A 25407-nucleotide genomic window follows, 5' to 3' on the forward strand; every position below is an offset into this window, starting at 1 on the left:
TAAAGGCTTGAATGTATTGTACATTCGCTGTAAATTAATGTGTAGTACATCCTATCCTATTAATAATTTCAGAAATAACACGCAAAGTAATGATAATGTACTAAGAAAAAGCTTTCGAAATTATTGTTTTCTAAGTAAGAAAAGGACCAATATTTAGCCACATCCGCACATGCAGTGGTAGTCGTGCAAAAAAGAGCACCGCCCGCCAGTCCGCTGATAAATGCGTATGCGGCAAACGATGCGAATCACACAACCGCCATCGCCAAATTACTCAACACGTGTTTCACCCTCCACGGGTCATCCTCAACCTGCACGACTACCACTGCATGTGCGGAAGTGGCTAAATATTGGTCTTTTTCTTACTTAGAAAACAATAATTAGTTATGTAGTAATTCGATTTCGGCTTTTTACGACATTATATGGCATTCCGAAAGAGCCCTACAAGAACCAAGAGCACCGACGTAGCTTGAAATTTGCTCGTCTGAAATGGGGGACATTGCTCGTGCATCACAAGTGGTGACCACCAGCCGGTAGACACGGCTTGGGATGGCCCACAGGTGGACTGACGATATAGTTAAGTTCACGGGAAATCGCTGAAGGCTATACTTTTCAGAGGGCTTCCATCTGCTGAAAGAAATATAATGTAACTTATTTCAGAATGATCACTTTATAGATAATTAGAAACTGACATATTCTACATATTCTATTCTTTACAGCCATCTACAATCATTCTATAGGGAGGGACATAAATTTTTGCACTTTTGAAACATGTGTAGAAATAAAAGTACAAATGCTATTTTGTTTATGATTTATTTACCGAGATGTGCTCCGTCTCGCCGTTGGCACTCCTGTAATCAACTATTGTTTGTGTGTCGTGTTGCTATTTGCAAAAATTTTTGGCCCACCCTATATATATTTATTATATTTTTATATAACAGGGTTTCTTATTGATATATCGATAGATATATCGACAGATTTTTCAGGAATTAACTATAATAAAATCCAATCAATCCAAGAGACCAATATTTCGCTGTCTAACTTAAACACGTTTATTATCTTCAATCTATTGACAATGTCGGAACACAGTACGTAATTGTTAACGCATAAAAAAGGGGAATTCCACAGAAATGTAATTCTTTAACATTGGTATTATGGCAGCAAGATTACATCATCGTCAGTGGCGCATCGAAGAGGGGAATTCCACATAAATATAATTCTTTATTAACATTGGTATTATGGCAGAAAAATTAGGTCAACGTAAGCGGCTCATCGAAAAGGGGAATTTTATAGAAATAAAATTATTAATTATGTCGATATAAATACGGGCGAAGCTTGAATAAATAAACACACTTCTATTTAGGACTTCGTGTTACTAACTCAAGACATACCAGCCCTAGGAAGAATCCCACAACTACATAGGCGTTGTTCCATATCATATCTTTGATTTTTTTGATTTTTATGGTCCCCGCTATTAGGGGCCTCTCGTACCCTCTATCTTTTGTGGGACAGGGACTTTACGGGCAAATTTAATTATTCACATAATTTTTTATTATTTACTTTCTCTTCTTTCATACTTCACATTGTCTTTCGGTCTGTTCTTTCATGCCACAATTCTGCTGTCTTTCCCTTTTGCTCTGTATCACCTTTCATTCATTCCTCTTTTCTTTTTACATTTTCATAATTACATTGTTATTTTATATCACATTTTTATTACTTAAATTATATAATTATTTTATATGACAGTACTGTATATTATTTTGCTCTTATTTTGTCTTCATTATCTATTTATATCCATATCATATCTATACTCTTCATGTACTCTGATTTAGTAATAACTATAAGTTACTCACTAGAGTAATTTCAAGTTACTCTAGTGAGTAACTTGAAGTTCGCACAACGATCATCGAGTATGTAATGCAGAGATTTATATATTTTATATATATATTCCCTCCCACATCGAATGAACCGAATTATTTTCGCGGTACAAATAGAGCGTAAATATTTTAATTTGCAACGAACACAGTTTTTAAAATTGTCGAGAATATTTCTTTTAATTAATGTCAGTTGATGATTATTTCTGTGGGAGATGCGGCTTCATTAAAATCTATCTTGCGAAAGGCATTTTAATATTTCAGATAATAAAGATATCGAACAAGCGTTCCATTCAAGATACGAAACGGAAAATGTGTAATGTGCTCCCTCCAATATAATCAAACATTGGAATAAATAACGTCTTCTGTGTTCGAAATTTAAAAATATCTCTAACTTTTTTTATGTTACGAGAGAAATAAAAAAAAAGTTATTGTCAAAAAAAAATCAGTTATTACGGGTTTGTCATACACTTGTTATTTTTAAACGGTTTTATTTAGTTCGACCCGTACGGAATTTATTTATTTATTTGGGTCAATATTAGAAATTGAAATTTAAGCACCTTCCCGTTGTCAATCAATAACATTATAAATCTAAGATGGCCGCCGATACAAAATGGCGGATTACATATTTTTCCTTAACCCCCTCAATATGGGTATCAAATGAAAGGGCTACACTAGTAAAAACGATGATTATGTCAAAATTTAAAATTCAAGACGGACGCCGTTCCAATATGGCAGCCTAGGTACATATTTTTCCACAACTACCACAATATGGGTATCAAAAAACCGTTTAACTTAAAAGTTTTTTAAATGTATTTATTAGATCACTTATTATGAACACTTATAAATCACTATAAAACTAAAAACAGATAGAGCTATCTTATATTGGTATTCTTCAATTTAAAAATACGAAAAGCCCAAACTCACAAAACAAATTCAGACGGATTTTGGGATCATTTTCACTGTACAATTAATTTTCAAACTTTATAATCACATATTCAAATAAACACACCAAAATTGTAATTTTTTAGTCATATATTTAAATATCTTTTTGTTAAATTACTGCATGATTTTTACGACACTATATGGGTGTGTAATTTTCACATAAGAACATATCGTATTATTGTCCACTGCAGCTACAATACTTTATTTTTAATCTTTCTTGCGGGTCCGCACGTGGTGGTTCATTCAAAATTGGAACTTTAACACAGCCCTTATTGACCTTTAACTTTTTATTCACTTTTTAATCCATTTTATTTTTGACTCTACTTTTATTTACAAGGTATTATTAGTTGTAGAGAAGCAGAAAGAAAGTACACATCACATCTAAACGCAGATTTATACATATACACCTATCAGATATAACCTAAATGAAATCAAAATAATCAAGCGACATCACTGCAGAGAATTCTTGTCATTTAAATATTCGTTTATGGAATAAAAACTTTTTACAGTAATGTATTTTTAAAATGCGTTTTGAATTTTATAAACGGTAATGTAGTCTGCCCACTGTGACTTCAAGATACCAATCGGTTACTTTTGTCTATAGTTGTCTTATTTTCTGATTCTTAACTCAGTCAAAATAATCGATTTAAATTGAAAGAAAAATATATAAATTATTAATTTCATAAATATCTTTAATTCTCCTAGACAGATGGTTCGTTAAAGTGTACGAAAGGAGCTCCCGTGGTCAATATTAAAAAGGTTTAAAAACCCTGAAGTCAAGGATAATAGAAAAGGATATAAAAATTCTAATTTTAAAATATAAAACAGTTAATTTATTCTGAAAACAGATCGTAGTTATAAATTTTACCCGAACTAACCTGCCACAAAAAATAATCAATAGAAAATAAATAATAGTTGTTCTCTCTCCGCTATGTGGAATTAAATCCATTCCTATAGTGTCTACTTAAGCTATCGATATTAGCTATCTCTCAATCTGGTGAAATTGTAGTATGGAGCGGCCAGAGCAGATGGTCCAAGAGGTCTTATATAGGCTCCCTCTGCGCCTTGTCATTTCAAATCCTCAAATGTCATTTAGACAATTTGCAAAAAAAGGGAGAAAACTGTAAATAATGAATAAATAGAAAAATGGTAAAATTGTAAACAAAAGATTAGAATAAATAAAATTAAATGTGATACCAAGTGTGATATCTACAAATTTAATTAGTAAAAATATTTTAAACACTAAATAAAATGTGATAAAAAAGATAAGAAACCCAATACCTGAGGCATTTGAGAAGGGAGGTGAAGGATGAAAAGTAATGAAAAACAGGAAACTAAAACTAGATGCGTGTGTACGATCATGTGAAGTATGCTAGAACGAATGAGTGATCTTAAGACTGAAAGAGGAGTTAAGAAATAAAAAGAAGGATTCGAAATAATTATTTAAAAGTTGCATGCCATTCAGGCAGCTGTGACATATAATATTGACGAGCTTTGAACAACGGCTGAGGTGGGAACATTCCGTGATATTATTCCAGCAGGTGTGTAAATAGCCATGTAACTTTAACAGGTAATAGTATTACGTAATGGCGTTCCATATGGAACATACACGCGGTTTACTTAAAACAACAGTTCTTTCATTTCTTTTAGAATATAGAACTATATATACCCGGTATCCCATTAGACCAGTGATTCCCAAAGTGGTCTATATCGACCCCTAGGGGTCTATGACAACCTGCAAGGGGTCTATGTCAGCGAAAAAAAATTTGGGGGTCCATGAAATAAAAATGGGGGTCCACGATAGTGGATCTCGATACATACACTGATAGTACCTATTTACTTACATCATAGTATCTTATAATATTAAAACATTTACATTATTTATAAAAGTACCTATGAAGTAAAAAAAATATTATATATGTTTATAAAATTGTGTAAGTTGTAGGATGTTAGTATTCGCTTTGTGGTCGCAATACATTTTGAACTTGTAAAAACCTAAATGTGTTTTTACTTTAAGTTTTTAACACTAAACTTCACTACAGTTAGAAATTTACAGGACATCAATATCAGGTAAGTAGGGGGTCGCCCAACACGGAAAAACATGGCAAGGGGTCTACGACACAAAACAGTTTGGGGAACTCTGCATTAGACATTTAAAAAATCTGTAAGCTAACGTATGTATATGAAAAGACAGACAGTGAAGTCTTTTTGTTACTATCCGTGTTATAAAACGTACCGCTCTGAATTTTTCAACTCACGCAGATCGCGTTTTAATCGGCACTTTTAATTCCCGCGTATAAGTCGCGAATCGAGGTCGCTAGCGCCTGCAATTTTTAATCGAGCAATAAAATTCAAACTAAACGCTTTGTGCTATTATAAATTTAAAATGTCAACAGAGGATTTATTAAAACGGGTCAACGCTGGAAATAAATGTAAAATAACTATTTTAATAAATTAATATAAAATTATCTAAACAGAAGTTGACTTAAATAGAATAATTTACTCTATTCTTAGTGAAAGTAAACTTGTTTTGAGTAAACCACTTTTCGATACGGAAAGCTTTTACGAAATTCTTACATTGACAAAATTATTTTGATATTTATACACGTGTGGTATTAATATCATGAAGACTTGAATTAGAGTCCTATTTGTTCTTATATTAATTATTTTCTTCTCGTGTGTCTAGATCTAGTGTAAAGAATTAAATAAAATAAACAACTTACTGTATTCAATACTCGTAAACTGTAACCTTTATGTACTTTTTGTAAAAACCTTGATAAGTTGTCTCAATAACTTGTCCAGTAAGTTGAACGGAGGAAGTTCAGCTTACCGGACCTCCTCAAGAACAAATCTATCGCAGAATATTTTTATGAGTTGACCCAGGACATTGTCTTAAACCTCAAGGCTGGGAGAAGAAAGATCAGTATCAAATAGTGCCAATCCTTCTGCCAACTGTCTGCGTTCAGTGTACACGAAAAAACACATTGTAAGCAAAACACCATAGCGATACAGATAAGAATTAAAAAAAAAAATATATATATTTTGACAGATTAGTAGTTTTTGACATCTGTCATTGCTGTCAGCGACTTCTGAGCAATAAACCACACATGACAATTATCTTTAGTGTATTATAGAAAACATTAACAATACTGTCCAATAATAATTGATAAATACAAAAGTTTAGAAGCGATATTGTTATTCCATGTCCTTGGCGATTATAAAATAAAAAAAATACATTCTAATTTCCAAAGATTCAAGCCTACGATAATGAACAGATTTATAATTTAAAGATGTTTGTATAATACTTTTAATGTAATACAACGGGTGCCTAGTGGCAGTTTTTTTAAATACGAATAATTCATAAAGTAATTAATATTATTTTTTTTATTTGACCCCGGTTATTGATGACCTTCCGTACATTCCCGTGTCTTGGGTACGCAAGGACAATTTTTCAAATAATTTTTTCGCTTTCTAATTTAATTTTTTCTCTTTTTCGTTCTTTTCAATTTCTCTTACTTGTTTCTCTTTTTCTCTCTCATATAACCGATCATTCGTTTTCATTCCTGTACCATTCATACTTTATTACAATTTTTATTTTATTATTTTGTTTATTTGTATATTTTTAACATTGATTTATTATTATAATTTATTAAATGATAATGTTTTAATTAATATTTAAATGATTTACCGCTGAATATAAGACGTGGTAACTCACTACATATTTTTAAGAAAATGGTTAAGAACTATTTACTATATTTATCTGTTAATTCATTTCTTTATTCTTTCTGAAGCAAGTGCGATCCAAATCCGCTTGATGTTTTTATTTATTATTGTACTATATTTATGATATGAATTACACCTTTTTTATTATAAGAATATATGTATGTTTTGTACACGTTAACTACCCATTACTTATACTTCTATTGTTTCCATACTATGGTTGTCTGTATAAGATTACCTAGTGTGATAAGACCGCCCTTTGTACTTTTTTTGTTATTTATTATTAAACTATTTAAATGTATCCTAGCGTATACAATAAAGAATATTAAATAAAATGAAAACATTCTTGTTGTGATATGTTGTCTTTTATTACTCTGCTTATCACCTTTTTGCAATATTTAAGAATATTAGAGAATATTTTGGCGGCTTTCATCTTGTTCCATTAAAGAGTTGCCGATGCTCTCTTCTATTCTCTTCTGCAATTGAAACTAGCATTCAACACATAGCTCGCCATATGTGGGACAGCTGGTGATCAGGTGCGCCACAGTCTGGTCCACCACAGGATCATAGGCTACGCTGGTCGAGTGAGCGTCGCGCTTTCGTCATCAAGTATCAAGGATCCTTTCGGCACGTTGACAATTTTGTTCACACCACTGCTTTCAAGGGATTAGTGATGAATCGAGTGTAAATTTGTTTCGTTCCTGGATGCAGAGATACCACGCAACTCCTTCAGCTATGAACACCACACGTACCACTTCTCGGACTTTCAAAGACATTGAAATGTTCAGTAAGAAAAGAACCAATATTTAGCCACTTCCGCACATGCAGATGTCAGAGTCTCAGAGTCCACTCTGACTCTGAGACTCTGTGTTTGGCACTAATCGGTGTAACATGGCTCCTGAGGATGCCCCGTGGAGGGGTGAAACACGTGTTGAATGAATTAACGGTGGTAGTTGTGTAATTCGCATTGTTTTCCGCATGCGCATTTATCAGCGTGCTGGCGGGCGGTGCACTTTGTTGCACGACTACCACTGCATGTGCGGAAGTGGCTAAATATTGGTCCTTTTCTTACTTAGGATGGACTTCCGCAAAATAACGCCTGATTCCATTAAATATTGAAATGTTTGTAAGCAGTTTACGTGAAAATCAAAGGCTTTCATTACAAAAAAGAGTAACCTCACTGGACTTTCAAGAGCGATTATTAACCTTTTTCTTACCGCAGTCCGTTTAAGTGACGCTATTGAACCGAGTTATTGCATGGCGGTAAGCTGATGTTCGAATTTTCTCATGTGTGTTACATATTTAAAGATTATACTGGTATATTAATTAAAAATAGAAGATAGGATAATTCTTAGTAATTTATTTGACTGTGATAAATCTTAATCCGGCGCTGGTACTCACGGAGCGTCCAATAAATACCGGCTAAATCCAGCGCTGGTAACGAAAGCGTTAATAAAATTTTAAAATAAAGAACAAGCGCTGAAAAATGTTGGTGCTTTTTCACTCTATTAATGCACAAAGTGTGAATTATATATGATTGTATTCCATGAATCGAACCCGCGATCAAGGATCCCAAGTCTTAATCATCTAACTTTGAGTTACCACAACTTTTAAACTTACATCAATATTTTTAATAGTTTTAAATATAATCTTAATCTATTTTTATAGTCCAACAATTGTCTCCAGGCGACAATGCCTCCATAGAAATTATTTTGCTGTGACACCGTGGATGGAGGCGTTGGTAACGTGAATTTAATTTTTATAACATCACTGCAATAGGATATTTCATTTGTTTAGCGATATATAACTAACATATATAGATATACCTGTATCAATTCATATTTTTTTTTAGCCCCTCGTACCCCCTATCTGGTGTGGGACAGGTAATTTTTGTTTACATTCATTTCATTTTCATATTATCTTTCATTCATTTCTTTCTTTCCACAATTACACTATCTTTCTCTTTCGCTCTGTATTGTCTTTCATTCGTTCCTCATTACTTTTAGATTTTCTTATATTCTAAATCACAGTTTTTACTCATATTCTATTATTATTCTATATCACATTAATATATTTTGCTTTTATTTTATCTTTATCAGTCTTATTTGTTTACAAATTTTTAGTCTTTCTTTTTCTCTATTGCATTTCTTTTTTTTTACAAAGTTTGAGGAACTGTTCTTTGGTTTTTTTGTCGCATATCAGGGAGGCTATTGACTCCTCTCTGAATCAATTCATATTTAGGATGACACGAAACTGTATCTTTTAAAAATACATATATATTATATTATTCATGTATATATATCATTACAAAGTAGAAAACATAACGAAGGGAGAATGAACTTTTTGTAAACAGTCGATGGACTTCCACTAACGTCTAACCTTCAACAGGATAAGGGGTTATTCTTCTCCAGAAGAATCCTAAAGTATGGCAGCGGTATCCATAAATAAGACGAAGCCGTTGATCGAAACTGCAGCACCCGATGGGAGACACACTATATAATAGAGTTCATTCCATTGTAACACTAGCTGCTGCAGCTCTAAAAGAGTAGTCTGCAGTTATGTGATCCAACTCCTGAAGAGTTGCTACAGTTTTGGAACTTGCATGTAAGATTTGCAAAAGTCAGGAAAATAAAATAAAACAATATGTACTTAATTTAAGCATAGGTAAAAAGTATAAAGAATAAAGTTCTAAATATTTAATGGAATCAGGCGTTACCTTGAAGTCCATCCTAAGTAAGAAAAAGACCAATATTTAGCCACTTCCGCACATGCAGTGGTAGTCGTGCAACAAAGTGCACCGCCCGCCAGGCCGCTGATAAATGCGTATGCGGCAAACAAAGCGAATTACACAACTACCACCGTTAAATCACTCAACACGTGTTTCACCCCTCCACGGGGTATCTTCAGGAGTTATGTTACACCGATTAGTGCCAAACACAGAGTCAGTAAAGTTTTGAAAAAATGTAGTAACGTATTGCTAAATAGTAAAATAAATAATAAAATCTGGCTATCGTGATGATTCCGTCAACTCGTCAAGTGACATCTCGAACCTTCGCTTTAAATGCGCAACGATCCCTGATCATCCTGATATATACAGGACGATGCACTTTGTACCCTTCTTAAGAATTTTTTTTGCGATGATTCAGGTTGTGCGGATCAAAAATCGTTTATTTTACGTAAAAATCCGAAACAATTTATTATTATTAATCAATTGTTTTGCATGTACCACTATTCTTTTATAATTAGTTATATAACAATATATTGATGACAGAAAGTCGAGAAATTAAATTAAATTTTAAAAATGTATGGCGAGCCACGTGTTGCTTACCCCTGTTCTATTGGATATAATCACGAATTTTTTATCAACGGCTAGGACAAATATCGGTAAACGTGCACCCTTATACAGAATGTGTGACCTCCGCAATTCATATGTTAGTGATATTGATATATTCTCGTGCTCTCTCGTATCTTTTAAAAAACAATTTCGTTCCAAAATACTGAGTACATACAAGGCAATTTAAACCATAATATAAATATATAAACAAACATAATTTTGATGTATAAACCGTAGTCTTTGATCCCTGTCTAATAATGTTTTTAATTTTATTTGTTTTTTCATTGTTTGACTATAAATCATTATGTGTTCTCAGTGAAATAGTTATAAGGTAACAACTGTAACTAATTTTATATTTCTAAGCTTCTAAGTTTGTACACTCTTACTGCCTTTTGTTACTGTCTATCTCCTATAAAGTAAATAAATAAAGTAAATAAATGAATGTGATTATTTGTTTTTTTTCTTTGTTATTTCTATGAAGCAGGATTCTTGTCAATTTTTTTTAAAACTGGCCAGTATCACAAACGTTTATGCTACAAGCATAATTGTCATGCTTCGTCTATTTTATGATTACATCCCTGGTATAAAACATTAATTTGCAGTTTTTGTATCACCATTTTAGTTTATATTGGCGTTAGAATGTGATTCGAAAATATTTGTAATTTTATTTTTTTTGTCAAATAAGAATTGATCTATTACACCTAGCGGTTAATAATACAATGTATTTTGGTAAACCTCGCTAATCTATATGTAGACTATATATTTATTTACACATCACTTTTCGAGAAAATTTGTTAAAGAATATATTACCATAGTGGTATACATTTATCATGGTATACATTCGATACAGATAAGATATGATAAAATACGTTTATTCATTATTAGAACGGAACTCTTATTGGTCGTCAACTGTTTTATTTTTGACTCTACTCTGCTTCGTAAGTTGTTATAGTTGTGGAGAAGAAGCAGGAAGAAACTGCACAACAATACATCTTTTAATAAAGTTTAACAACACAGATTTATACATATACACTTTAGAAATAGCCTAAATGATGTCAAAATAATCAAGCGACATCACTGTCAAAGATTCTTATCACTTAAATATTAATTTATCGAATAATAAGCGCTTTTTGTCATTTTATTTTTAATATGCGTTTAGAATTTGTTAATGATGTTCCAATAATGTTTTGCGGAATTTTATAAAAAAATCTAATTTCTTTTATTACAAATTAAAAAGGAATTTTTGCAATAGAAACTTTGTGAAATAATAATGACAATCTGTTGACAATTAATTAGTTCAAAAAATTAACAATAAATATAGGTAAAGTCAGCAATGTTTAGGCAGTCCGGTAGCAGAATTTATATTTTAAAATGAATATTTTCAGTGTTAAACATTTACTGTAGTAAAAATAAAAGAGTAAAATTATGCGGATTTAATTTTTTTAAAACTGTGTTGTTTAAATGCTGATCATCACGCCGGGCACACTATTGAAATCTGGCTTCAGTATTTCGTGTCACTCATGTCAATGGGTTCGTTTAGTAGACTTTACCCTTCAGATATTCCCTCAACAAAAGACCATGGGGTGTAAGACCCGGTGACCCAGGAGATGTCACTAAAAGTACTTATCGGTTTTTCAGTGAAAAATCTCTAAGATATGCCATAGTTCGTCTAAAAGTATATAAGGTTACCATTTGAAATATTGCTTGCTATACCTTTCTCTAGGCTTTATATAATTCCGTATTACTCTTTCGTGTAATTTTGTAATAAATTTAAGAAAGTCAATTAAAAAAAATTTAATGATTTATATAAAAGTGTGAAGGATTTAATGATCCTAAATATTGGTAAGCAAACACTATTCTTGTATTATTTATATAAAAGTGTGAAGGATTTAATGATCCTAAATATTGGTAAGGAAACACTGTTCCAGTATTAAATATAACATAAATGTGACCACAGAAAAACCCGTGTGAGTTTTTAGTTGGCCTTTCAAATCAGGGCTAGTTTAGAACCTTTGCTGAAATTTTGGTTTCTATGGAATTTGTGTTCTTCTGACTTTCTTCGTCGTAGACAAATGGTCACTTTTAATGACCATTTACGGATAATAATGTAATGAAATTAATAAATTTAATGCCAAGATGCTCATTGAAGTAATCAATTTTTTTTTATATATATTTTCTTACACAATTTATTTTGTCAATACATATGAGATTAGGACACTTTTGGAAGTCACATAGCTTTATCAGTTTGGACTATTAGCTTTCTATTTTTGAAAATTATTATAACTAATGAAGAATAAAATCTAATAAGTAGAGAATTGTTGTAAATATCGACATAAATATTTTGTTAATACTTACTGGGTATAACATAAGTCAGTTGCGACAAGCATAAGACGCAGGAGAACTGTGGTAAACCAAAGAAACTTTTCCCCGTTCATGTTGAATAATATCTCCCCTAATTTTTCGATAACTTTTAAAACATTTTAACTATTTCTATAATTTCAACATACTAATTCATCATAAATACAATATTAGTTAAAATTAAATATTTAATTAATTTTATTCACATATTTTATTTAAAAAAAGTAAATTAAATGATATTTTTGAAAAAAAAAATGACCGCGAAAAGTTTACACGTAATGGCGGCGGCTGTGCGCGCGCTTTTTGACAGCTGCCGACGAAAGCGCGGGAAACAATGATGGCTGACTGAAAAAAAAAATTATCTCTGCGTCTGACGCATGCGTGATATGTTCGTATTTTTTAACGAAATGAACAATATTATTTACATTAATTCGACACGTTTTCATAATTAATAAATTTTACGATTAATTTCAGAACTCTAATTGATTTCTACGAAAATTATAGGCAATCTATTTTTATCTAGGTCAATATATATAGTACATAAAACCATTTTGCGCATTCAAAAACAAAGGATTTAGAACATAAAGGCTATAAGGGTCATTATTACTCTTTTTATTTATAGATTATTTCCAACCATTCTGGTTTATCTATAAGACGAGTAGGAAGTTGACCCACTACCACACTGTGAAGTTTCCTTGGAGGTATACCTGGGTTTCGACTCAATGTCAACGTCGCAGGATTTTTCATCGATGTGGCGAATATGTCAACCACAGCATGAGATACTGGCGCACAACCTGAGGATGGCAATATGGAGTATGGATGAGGAAGTGGTTGCACGAAACGTAATTTTAAAAACTAGACATTGTTAGGTCGTTGTTAAAAACAAACAGACACCAATAATTTATGAAAAGAGATATAATTAGCTTACTTCAATTTACTTTTAAATAGTTTATTATTTCAGTTATAAAATAGTTTAAGACTCTTTGTAAACACTGTAACATTCAGAGATGTGAACAAAAAAAAATTCGGAAATATTTAACGTAATTGTAAAATCAAGGGCACAGATTCTTAAATTATCTTCTAATATCTGTGGAATACAGAATAATATATATATATATATATATATATATATATATATATATTTATTCCAGCTGATCCCGCAAACGTTGTTTTGCAAAAAAAAATAATGTTTATTTACAAATAAAAAATAAGGGTTGATCGTAGAGGGGTGAAAATTTAGGGTTGTATGTATTTTTGTATGCTGTATCATAAAAAACAAAAGATTTTGTCAAAAAATTATATTCATATAATTATATATATACATATTTGTATGTACACGTCGACTTTTTTAATTAGTAGATCAATCTATTTCTTACCTGACGTACACAATATAGATTAAAAAATATTATTTTTAATTTTTTTTTGAAGATGTTTGATTTCGGCCAGTCTTTGCAACCTAGCCGCTTGCGGGTATCACGCTAGGCAAAGAGCTGAAAGTACCGCATCGTATCACGTTAATCAATGGCCTCTCGAGTTAAGCACCTTGTGGAGAGAGCTTTGCGGCATAAGCTACAAAGTTCTAGTGGTTCTGCAATGCCGATGTGAGTCGTCCCTGGTTACATTTTGACCTAACTTCACTCGCTAATAACCTAAAGCGTACGCCATTTTTATTTATATTCCTGTAACAGCCGCTGACTTATTAACACGTTCACTGCGGGCCCAATTTTGAAGAACTTTCAGCTGGTGCGGCTGAGGTCGAATCAGCCTCAAGCTGAACTTCCTAGTAGTGCGGTTGAGGCCTTTTCTGTCTCATGTTCATCAATATTTTTTACAATATTGAGTCAATGCTTCGCAGACATAAAGACAGCTATATTTGTCTTTATCATACCTCATACGGTTGAGTGTAAACAGCTGCCGCACTAGAGAGAAAACACGAGTTTTACGCGCCACACCAGTGCAAAGTTTACCATGAGGCTGAATCGACCTCAAGCCGCAGTGAACGTGTTAAAACGATTGTTTTACTTGAAGGAGTAAAGAGACCAAATTAGATGAACACACGACTTAATTATGGTCGTCGGAAGACGCTGAATGTAAGTTGCTTTCAATTTGAAATATTGGAAATACATATTTTTATATCAAACTTGCATAAAGACTGGATCATCTCACATATAGTATATGTACTATAACGAATTCCTAGGTGATCCCTAAACACGGGACCACTGCATTCTGATGATCTTTTAAATATGCCGCCACTCGATGATATGTTCCGTCTGGAACTAAACTACAGTATTTATATTTTTAGCCTGAACTTACCACAGAGTAGCGGAATTTGTATATTTTTATCTGTATTTGTTTTTCGTAATCTTTTAAAATATTTCTTATTATTCTTATATGCCATTAATTGAAACTGCGATAGGCAACGGATAAATAAATAAATAAATAATCAAACAATTGGATCTCTTATTTTTCAATAATCAGCGCTATAGTACGGTAAGTAAGTAAGTAGTAAGGCTGTGTTGTAGTATGTAACTAAGTAAGGGTTCCCCCTTATTGTTTGTACTTTTACTTTCTTATGATAATAATTATATAATTATGCTTTTACTTTAACAGTAATAAATGTAAGCTAACAATAAAGCCTCTTTTCCTTCTTTCTATTTCAGTTCTAGCACGACCATTGTTGGACATAGATAAACCTATTCCACAGGCTATAGAAAATACATTTTGTATATTTTAATTGCAATAATTTTGTAAATATACTCAAGTTTTTAAGACTTAAGATCATTTGTTTGATTTTTATTACTAGCGCAATACACAGAGGACGCTAGTTCCCATATTCTGGAAACTTCTTTGTAAGCATTGGAAATCATATATAATTAATACACGAAGTGTGAATTATATATAGTGTTTTAGACCTCAATCCTTTACTGCTGCGCTACCACAGCTCAATATTACAATTGATATATAGATAAGATATAATTTAGTAAAGTCCGTGGAATGCTTCTAGAAGATTCCAAAATTTAAAAAAGAACGACACAAAGCAATCATCTGTTTTGTCAAATTCTCATATGTCGTCCGAGGTCGACAGCCGATGTTACTTAAGCACGTCGAAGATGTCTTTGAGACAAGATAACTTGGCGTGTTTTTTACGAATAAAATTTACTTACTAGTACAGGTTATGTATATATAAAGTACATTGCCTTGCAATATATATTGTAAGATACAGGGACGGCTTCTACAACAACCACTCCACTGCACAACACACTCACCGCACGAAAACACGCGTGCGATGCACAAAGATCACCCACCACACTTCTCACCGTCCGTTATTTAAACGGCGTCAGCCTTCCGACGCCGCCGCCGCGAACAGCGTGGGCGATCCGAGGTATGATCAGTATCCTTCCTTAGATTGACGAATGGTCCACGCCACACTTAATTCCTCACTCAGTACACTTCAGCAAAACTGACCAGATATGCACGCTAGCCGCGAGTTCTGCCAACTGGGTCGCGCTGGGTTTGTGTCCTCGAGGCCTGGCTGGGTGAGCCCAGCTGCTACTATCTCGCGGCCACTACCTTTGTGACTTCCTCGTCTCCCCGCCGAGTACTGATACGGGAGGAAACTCGAATCTTGTAAATTTTATATAGTTCACGGACCCCTCCGTTCCGTGAACTCGTTTCCGATGAAGCTGTAAAAGCCGCAAGGCTAACAGCACAAACTTCACACGAGACAATAGAATAGGGGCGGCTGAACCTATAGTGCAGAGTGTGCAATGCACACGGACGCCGCCATCTTAGGGACGCCACGGCGACTTTTTCTTTTCTATTTCGCTGTTATAACTTAAAACACAAGACGAAACATGAACTATCGCGGTTCGCCGCTAAGTTTCGCAACAGAGTTGTGCTACAGGCATAAAAACAATGAGTGTTATTCCGCCGTCATAAGAAGAAAGGCCGTAAATAATACTATGCTGTAAGCTATATCTACTTATAAAATAGCTTTTTTTATGCCCCCGCTATTGGGAGCCTCTCGTACCCCCTCACCTATCTGGTGTGGGACAGGGACTTTTTATTTAATTTTTTTTTAATTTTTTCACATACATTTTTTTTATTTTCTTTCTCTTCTTTCATACTGCATATTATCTTTCGTTCATTTCTTTCTTTCCACAAATCCACTGTCTTTCCCTTTCGCTCTGTATCGCCTTTCATTCGTTCCTCATTACTTTTACATTATAAAATAGCTTGTTGCAATATGAAAAAACTTTCTTGTTACGACGGCAAAGTTAATAGTTATAGCCGCGGGGGTAGGGGAGTCAGGTCTATGTGGCGCCAGGGTTTCATTGCACACGGGCGCTGCACGAGCTAGATCCGCCGCTGGTAAGAAACACATTTTTAAATCATTAAAAATATACAAAGCTGCAGTATAGTCCTTTAAGCGGCTCGAGGCAGCACGCACAGTATTTGGAAAAAAATTTCACTGCTGATCTTATGGATTGTTTCAGGGGCTTTAAATTATCAAGAGCCTTATTCTCTAAAACTGACCATATGTCATAATCCAGTAGATTAAGATCTGGACTTGATGACAATCTTCAGCTCTGATGTAGTCGGGGATGTACCACGAAGATTATGTAGATTGAGTTTTATGACACTGCGCCTAGTGTTGCTGAAATGACCATTCTTGAATATTGATCTTGGTGTGGTAAAGGAGCTACCTTGTCAAGAATGGTATCTTGATACATACGGATCGATATGATCATTCCATAAATAACACCTCACCAAACCATCAGTGAAGTCGCATAATACCCTTGTTTTTTTGTGTGGGAAACGGGATTTTACCTTTCTTTTATTATTTTTTTCACATTTTTTATTACCACACTCTTTCCCTTCTTTTTCCCTTCTTTCACTCCATCTATCTTTCACTTCTATTCTTGTTGTAAGTCTGTTGACGGAAAACTTCTTAGAGCTTTCATCATAAATACTATTTTTTTAAACTATTCCGGCAAAGTGAATCGATTTTATACATACGAAGAATGTCCACAAGGAAACTACAATTATCATCAAACTATTTAACATTTCGTAGATCTGATCTAGAGAGTATACAGGATGTTTGGTTACATGTGTTATAGTAATTAATGTATGTCATTTTTTTGAGTATAAATTCTTAGATCTTTTACTTTGAAATAATTAGTCTGAAATATGTTACAATACATTGTACATTGTATGCATGTGTATTGCACATACTTATATACACATGCATATGTGTATACATGCATGTGTATGTGAGTATATGTTTCTATGTATCTTGTAAGACTTTGTTGCACATCCTGTATGTGCATGAGTTTATTGAGTAACTTTTGTCTATGTAGGATTATGATCCTTTTGCACGTTCTCACAATATATATAATAATGCTTAAGGCAGAAACCTGAAAGTCGCTTGTTAAATTGTAACTAGTTTTTAAGTTTCCTGAATGAGTAAAAATAAAAAAAAAATTTTTTTATTGCAATACGATTGGCCAATAGTTTCTGTCCGTACAAAGTCTGCAGTAAAAAAAATTATTACGCGATAATTCTAATTTTGAATTTTTTTTTTCTTGTTATACTATTATTACGTTATGTATTGTTTCTGAAACTATTGATATTCGAGTAAAGAAAATTATCTAATCACGTGTTTATATCTATTACACTTAATACCAATCATTCTGTATATTTCTTATAAATGAGAAATTTAGTATAACGAGTCTACTATTCTTCTAGAGCTGAATAGAGATATTTTCTATTCAAATAAAGAACTTCCGAATGAATAGCTCATCAGGTCGCGAAGGCACATTCACATAATTGCAGTTTAAGTTTGAATAAGGTTATATAGAAGCAGCCAACCTCTTCAAGCGAACTAGATAATTTCTGAACGAAACACTCATTAAACTGAATCAAGGTTTCGAAACTGAAAAGACATGTAGTTAAATGAGGTAGATGTTCCTGTGGTTTTAAGTCGTAATTTTCACTGATTGCTTTGTATACAGTTTTATAAATATAGACGCGGTTTTACCGCTAGAGGCGATCTCTTTCGACAAAATTTGGATGGAGATGAGAGACATGTATGAAATGGCAGTTTAGTGTATATGTACATGCGCACTAATGCTCACAGTAAAACGAAGGAAAATCGCTTACTTGGGACACGTTCTTCGACACCAACGATACAATCTCCTTCAACTTATCATGATGGGAAAGGTCGCTGGTAAAAGGAAGGTTGGTAGGAGAAAGAAGTCGTGGCTTCGTAACATCAGAGAGTGGACCGGAATCGCCAGCGCTGCTGAGCTATTACGCAGAACCAAAAATAAGGAAGAGAGCAGGAAGCTGATAGTCAACCTCCACTAGTTGGAGAGGCACTTCAAGAAGAAGAGTATGTACATACAAACACACATTACTATACACACATTCATGTTCCTCTTCCAAAAAAGGACTATCGCCTAATGTACGCAATCATTACGTCTGGAAGAAGAGTGTGGTAATAAAAAATAAAATGTGAAAAAATTATTAAAAGAAAAATAAAATCCATATTCCCAAACAAATAGCGGTGGAAGGAGAGGTCCCCAAACAAAAAAAAACTACTTTTTTTATTTAATGGAATCATGCGTCACCTTGCGGAAGTCCATCTTAAATAAGAAAAAGACCAATATTTAGCCACTTTCGCACGTGCAGTGGTAGTCGTGCAACAAAACGCACCGCCCGCCAGCCCGATGATAAATGCGTATGCGGCAAACAATGCGAATTACACAACTGTCACCGTTATTCACTCAACACGTATTTCACCCCTCTACGGGGCATCTTCAGGAGTTATGTTACACCGATTAGTGCCAAACACAGAGTCTTAAACTATTACGTCATTGCGCATGCGGTACTTGACATCGGAAACTTATTTTCATAACTTATAAAAAATTACAGATAAAAAATGAAGTACTAATCAAAGTAAATTCTAGAAGATTTTTACTATAATAATAAGTACTCATTATCGTATTCCAGTAAGAAATAAATTCTATACTATCGTATTTAAAAAAGAGTCAAAAATCAATGGCATGTCACTGGGGCGTGAATTCACGCCAGCGGACGGAAGTTTGTTAAGTTTGACACTGGCAACGGGTAGTGAATTGAAGTCCATATAATAAAATGTGTTCTAGCAATATTAATTAATGTAAATAAAACTGGGGAGAATGGGAGTGGTTAAATAAAACAATTCTTATAATAAAAAAAATCACAAATCTCTTAACGATTACTTTATTTCTTTGTACATCTAGTCACAAGTGATCTCAATAGGTGCAGCTATTTTAAATACTAATACACTGTTGACTCATAACATTGACATGCCCCATTTAGTTACGTACCATATGAATGTATTTTTGACTCTAAAATAACACAAAACGTGCTAATTAAAATATTTATTATTTTGTTCTTATAAGCAATATATGTAAGAAAAGGACCAATTTTTAGCCACTTCCGCACATGCAGTGGTAGTCGTGCAATAAAATGCACCGCCCGCCAGCCCGCTGATAAATGCGTATGCGGCAAACAATGCGAATCACACAACCGCCACCGCCAAACCACTCAACACGTGTTTCACTCCTCCACGGGGCATCTTCAGGAGTTATGTTACACCGATTAGTGCCAAACACAGAGTCACACTCTGTGTTATGTTATATTGTATATTATTATGTTGTATATTATTGCACGACTACCACTGCATGTGCGGAAGTGGCTAAATATTGGTCCTTTTCTTACTTAGGATGGACTTCCGCGAGGTAACGCCTGATTCCATTAAATATGAAAGCAATATATATCTTCATACCCATGTCCTAAGTCAACTGATATACAGGTTGATTAGTTATGGGTGCAAAAATTTTAAATGTATAGCTCATTTGTCAGCAAAGCGCTTTAAAGATTTTACACCTATTTACAATCACTCTGTATAAAATGATCAGTACGAAAAATGTTACATTAATTAATTTTTTATATAGAATTGCATCAAATGGCCTATAAATTCGGACACTTTAAGTCTGAAAAGACAGATAATAAACAATTATTAATTTTAATCTGTGGTAATTCTAATTTCGAAAATGATCTACCTACATCATCATTACGTTATCAGATCAAAGTATTAATATTTATATAGGATGTACAATATATTAATTGACAGGAAAGTTATATATTCATCTCTTTGAATCTGTTATAATCATCTTGTATAAACAAAAAAAGAACTCTGTAAACTTTAAACGTGAGTTTCCAGAATTCTTTTTTCAAATTCAAAAATTCCGAAGGCATGTCCATGTACATCATTTATGTTTAACCATTTCTTATATATTACTTCATCAACCTCCAATCACTGGTCATATTAAATTCTACAATATGCGCTTAGTTAATAATAGTAATAGAAACATCTCATTTCTCTGAACGTTTTCGTTTATCTATAAGATTCGCTTGTGTTTCTACATCACCTCTCCTTCTACCTTTGAAACTTTCTTCGATATCCTGCAATGTCCTGTCTTTTGTTTCAGGTAATAAGGCATACATTATTAATAAACAAACTGTCAAAGCCGTAGAATATACTAAGAATGCACCCTCAACACCAATAGCGGAGTATAAATGTGGCGCAGTCTTCATAGACACGACGAAAGATGGCGTTAGAAACGAAGTAGATAAAGTCGATCCCAAACTTCTGTACGCCAATGGAAACACTTCCCCACATATCACCCAATTCAAAGGAACTAAACCCAAACAGAATGACAAAGTGTACATTATCATCAATGACATTGGAACTATCTCCAATATCCAACCGTCTGGGAACATACCAGCCTTTCTTAGATATACAAAAACTGATACAGCTGTCAAAGATAATACAGTCATGAAACCGCTAGTGAAAAGAATTGTCCTTCTCTTGAAGTATTTCAATAAGAAAATAGCTAGTAAAGCACATATCGTCCTTAGCAAATCTATCACAGTGAATTGCCACGTGACTTCCTTTGGATCCTTTTTATCTAAAACCGCTTGTAGGATTAAATTGCCATAAGCTGGCACCATGTGAGCTCCTCCGAACTCAAAAACAATCAACATACTTATAGCTATGATAGACGGTTTGTAAAACTCCTTTTTCTTAAATATTTTCATTACTCCCTTCAACGTATCGAACAAATGCCTCAAGGCGCCTCTCCATTTGAACTTCTTGACTATTTTTACAGTATTATGATCAGTAATCATGATTCTTTCTTGAGCTTTAATCATTGCCTCTAACTCCTCGGTATCTTCTTCGCTATCTCCTCGGACCCATCTGAAAGCTTTTCTAGCTTTGTCAAATTTGTTTTTAGATACCAACCAGCTTGGTGACTCCGGTGAAAGACTGATAATTGCCATCGCTATCAAAGGAAACATTGAACAAACTACCGCTGTCATTTTCCATGTCAAATGAGCGCCCCAAACGTGGGATAGTAAAATTCCTAAACCTAATGATATAGCAAACGTTCCAAGGAATGCTCCTCGATATTTCGGTTCGGTGTATTCAGCAACTAATATCGCAGCCAAAGGTGTTCTTAAGCCAAGAGCGAGGCCGTGTAGAAGTCTGGCGAGGAGGAAAGCGGGCACTGTGTTCCCGATGACGAATACGATCCAGCCGAGGAGCGCTGGGATTGTGCTGATGAGATGCGCCTTCTGGCGTCCGAACCTCGTCATTAGAATTGGTGATATAAAGTTGCCAACGATGCCCATCACGCCAACCACGGATGCTGAAAACCAAGATACATGCTTAGCAAATTTTGAATTGTTTTTTTACACTGTAAACCAAAATGCAGTTTTTAATTTTAGTTTATTAATATAAATCACCAGATAATTTGTTTCCACGGTACCTACGAAGAAAATGATTTATGTATGAAAACAATTACAACACAGGTAGGCATAAAAGTCGTTAGATCGTTAAATCTTTTTTATTCTTTTCATCGCAGACAAAAGAGTTCTCTTGGTAAGAGGACTTAAACTGTAATCGACATTGTCTTTTTGATCGATAAAATCAAACCGTCTTTCATTTATATATATAGTTAGCGCTAATATATTTTTTTATATTTTACTTTATCCTGTGCATGCTCATCTAATCTTTCATCACCACAATTTCACTACCATCTATATTCCAAAAGCCAATCGTCACTGTTGACGCCTTTTGTAAAAACAGTCAAAGCCTTTGTCCATATATCAAGGAATTGCGACTTACGCAATATATTAAGCTAGCAACATATAAACATATATTTTAAACTTATTCTTTTTAATTAGGATATCGCCAAGTTCTTATAGGGTTCAGGTGGAGGCGCCATGAATAGGAGCAAGAGACGTTCGAAAGAAAACCTTGGTATTTACTGTTTGTTTCAAGAATGAGCGATAGAGTTGAAATTGGCTTAACCGATTGGCTATAATAAAATTATGACAACTGCTATATCATTAGCATCATGTTTGTTATAAGACGTCCACAGCTGGACATAAAATTCTGATTTTCTCTCGTCTGTACACTCTGTTCATAGACAGCATATTCCTTACCTATCCAGGAAGTGTCATGATCAGTCAAGGTTACTGGCCCACCGTCACTTTTGAGCTGGGCGAAGAGTACCGCTGGGAAGCCGTGGGCGCATCCATGGCCAACGATGTTCAGAGCCGCGCCGGACACCACGAATGCCTGGAAAGAGTTGCATTTAATTACAGATATGTTTGATTTTGGACTTAACTACAGAAAATCTATTACGTTAAATAGTTGAATTGTTTGTATTAAATGTATTGTATGTAAAGTACGTGATTTTTTTTATATTGAAAAATATGTTTAATACAGTTGTAGAGTAATTTATTCCAACGTTGTCGTTACTACTTATTTTACTGGTTTTTGTCTATTAAACTTTTTAAATCCATTAAATGACAATTCAGTAAAACTCTCTATTAGATTGCCCCTTCTTTTCGGGGACTTTTGGTCCTCCCACCTCATTTTTTGGAGAGGCACTTATCTACTTTTTACTTTATATAATATATTTTTTTTTAAATTAATATTCATTAATATAATCTGTCTCTTATCCTCCACAATTTCTTTATATTTTCTCCACTTTCTTTCTTCACGTTATCTTTCATCTTGCGGCATATTTTCACATTGCATTTCTGCATCAAATTTCAACATTCGTCTTATTCTCCCCAATTTTATATTTTACATTCACATCATCGACTTTTAGTTTTTTATAATTTAATTTATTAAATTTTTCTTAGTATAAAAACTTTATTAACAAACTAATATACGGTTAAGAAAAGGACCAATATTTAGCCACTTCCGCACATGCAATGGTATATGTGGCATACGCATTTATCAGCGGGCTGGCGGGCGGTGCACTTTGTTGCACGACTGCCACTGCATGTGCGGAAGTGGCTAAATATTGGTCCTTTTCTTACTTAGGATGGACTTCCGCAAAGTAACGCCCGATTCCATTAAATTATATACTGTATTCGCCTGTATAATTTTTTATAAAATCTCTGTTTTGGTCCGTTTTGTTACATCTTCCACTAATCTTTTGCGAAATCGGAGAATAATGTGCCGATTCCTATCATCTCCCATGAGGGATGCTATACTGCCGTTGGTGACCTTCTCCCTCATCTTTGTTTAACAGTCAGCTTTTATTCCTCCAGATAGGTATACCTTGTATATCAAAAGGCTTTCGAGGGGCGACCACGAAACGGTAAACGCAGCGTGATTAGACCCCAACTTGGTAGACCAACGACATACTTAAGGTTGCAGGAAGTCGCCGGATGCCGGAAGCGCAAGAACATGGAAGCGATTTTGGTGGAAGTCTATTCCTTGCAGTAGACGTCTGTTGGCTGAGAAGAAGATACGGGACAGTCAGTGGAGATAGTATCTTTTTTATGGACCCCGTTATGAGGGACCTTTCGTATATTCTCCTGGTCCCCAGGTACGCTGGGACAATATGTTCTAAATTTTTTTTACTGTGTTTTTTTTATTTTCATCCTCGTCTTTTATCTTTTACGTTATCTACTATTCCTTTCCATACTTTATTTTTGTCACTTACGTCATCTTCCTCACTAAGTACCACTTTTACATTTTTTAATTTATATTCATTCACTTTTATTTATTAAAATGCTAGCTGATCCCGCAAACGTTGTTTTGCAAAAAAAAAATTAAAGTTTTTAAATAAAAACCAAAAAAATTGTCTAAAAAATTAAAAATTAAATTTAGGGATGGACCACCCTTATCACTTAGGGGTATGGAAAATAGATAGTAGCCGATTCTCAGACATACTGAATACGCATGTAAAATTTGGTAAAAATCGGTCAAGCCGTTTCGGAGGAGTTCAAGTTCGAACACCGTGACATGAGAATTTTATATATTAGATTTTACATTCAAATATTTCGTTTTGCTTTATAAAATTCTACATCAGGAGACAGTATCTTGGAATGTATTTTATTACAGTGATAATTGCACATAAGAGTCCCTCATTTTAACCGAGTCCAGAAAAATACGTAAAGGTACTTCCTAAAAAACAAGCTGTCTGCTTACACCCGTATGGTTAAAAAATATTTCTTTTGTATCATTGTCATCTGTGATTTGCAGAGTGATGCCGTCAAATCCACAATAACAAAGTCCAATGTAATTCACAGAAAAAAATTACATAAAATATATAAATACCTGCTTTATAAACGGTTTCATTTCATCTGCCCTTCATGTAGTGCTCAGCTGTGAAAAGAGGTTTTATACTATTTACATTGTTTGAAGGTAGACCATGATAAAATATATTTAAATGTCAATCATAACTATCAGTTCTTATTTCAAAATCCATAGTAATACAGGATCTAGCGTTTGCGCTTCGTATTGCTGGCCAGTACGATCGCAATTCTTTTATGTCAAATCATTCTCGCGTATTTGATTTCAAATTTCGAACGCCGATTTGAATTCGAACGCCATCAGTGATGTGTTGTGTAAATTGTAAATATTCCGTACGTATGTGAATACACCTTCTGATCACTTTTCGCGATCATCTTTCTTGCCAACAAATTTTAATTCACGTTGGAGTCACCAATAGACGTCAATAACAGGCGGTGATGAGATACTGCACGAGCATATATCTGATTTTCCTTGGATTAAATATCCGCGATAAGGGGGTAAAAGTG

At 33.9% G+C, this 25407-nt stretch overlaps 2 protein-coding genes across 2 annotated transcripts in view; both read right to left on the reverse strand.

Annotated features, from left to right (window-relative positions):
* LOC137925222 (glycine receptor subunit alpha-3-like) overlaps positions 1–12305 on the reverse strand; it is a 48695-nt gene extending 36390 nt beyond the window's left edge. Inside the window, exon 1 of the mRNA XM_068768630.1 lies at positions 12226–12305. Coding sequence (XP_068624731.1) covers positions 12226–12305 — 80 coding nt within the window. The remainder of the gene's footprint in view (positions 1–12225) is intronic.
* An 8277-nt stretch (positions 12306–20582) lies between these two features.
* Positions 20583–24970, reverse strand: LOC137925220 (facilitated trehalose transporter Tret1-like). Its single transcript, XM_068768628.1, has 3 exons — positions 24926–24970; positions 22789–22924; positions 20583–21989 (listed from the first exon to the last, which is right to left on the reverse strand). Exons 1-3 carry the CDS (start codon positions 24944–24946, stop codon positions 20653–20655), a joined length of 1494 nt encoding a protein of 497 aa, XP_068624729.1. The 5' UTR covers positions 24947–24970; the 3' UTR covers positions 20583–20652.
* Between the last annotated feature and the right edge of the window lie 437 nt (positions 24971–25407).

This window comes from Battus philenor, unplaced genomic scaffold (genome assembly GCF_028537555.1).
Source record: "Battus philenor isolate CCGP_79_NKW_IND1 unplaced genomic scaffold, ilBatPhil1.0.hap1 SCAF_26, whole genome shotgun sequence".
Classification (NCBI taxonomy): Eukaryota; Metazoa; Arthropoda; class Insecta; order Lepidoptera; family Papilionidae; genus Battus; species Battus philenor.

Bases quoted from the DNA above. Each gene is read 5' to 3' on its own strand.
- LOC137925220 (XM_068768628.1), bottom strand. From the start codon at position 24,946: ATGAAACCGTTTATAAAGCAG. The intron at 22,925-24,925 runs GTATTTATATAT...AACTCTTTCCAG, and splicing joins TGAAACCGTTTATAAAGCAG to GCATTCGTGGTGTCCGGCGC. The intron at 21,990-22,788 runs GTAAGGAATATG...CTTGGTTTTCAG, and splicing joins TCATGACACTTCCTGGATAG to CATCCGTGGTTGGCGTGATG.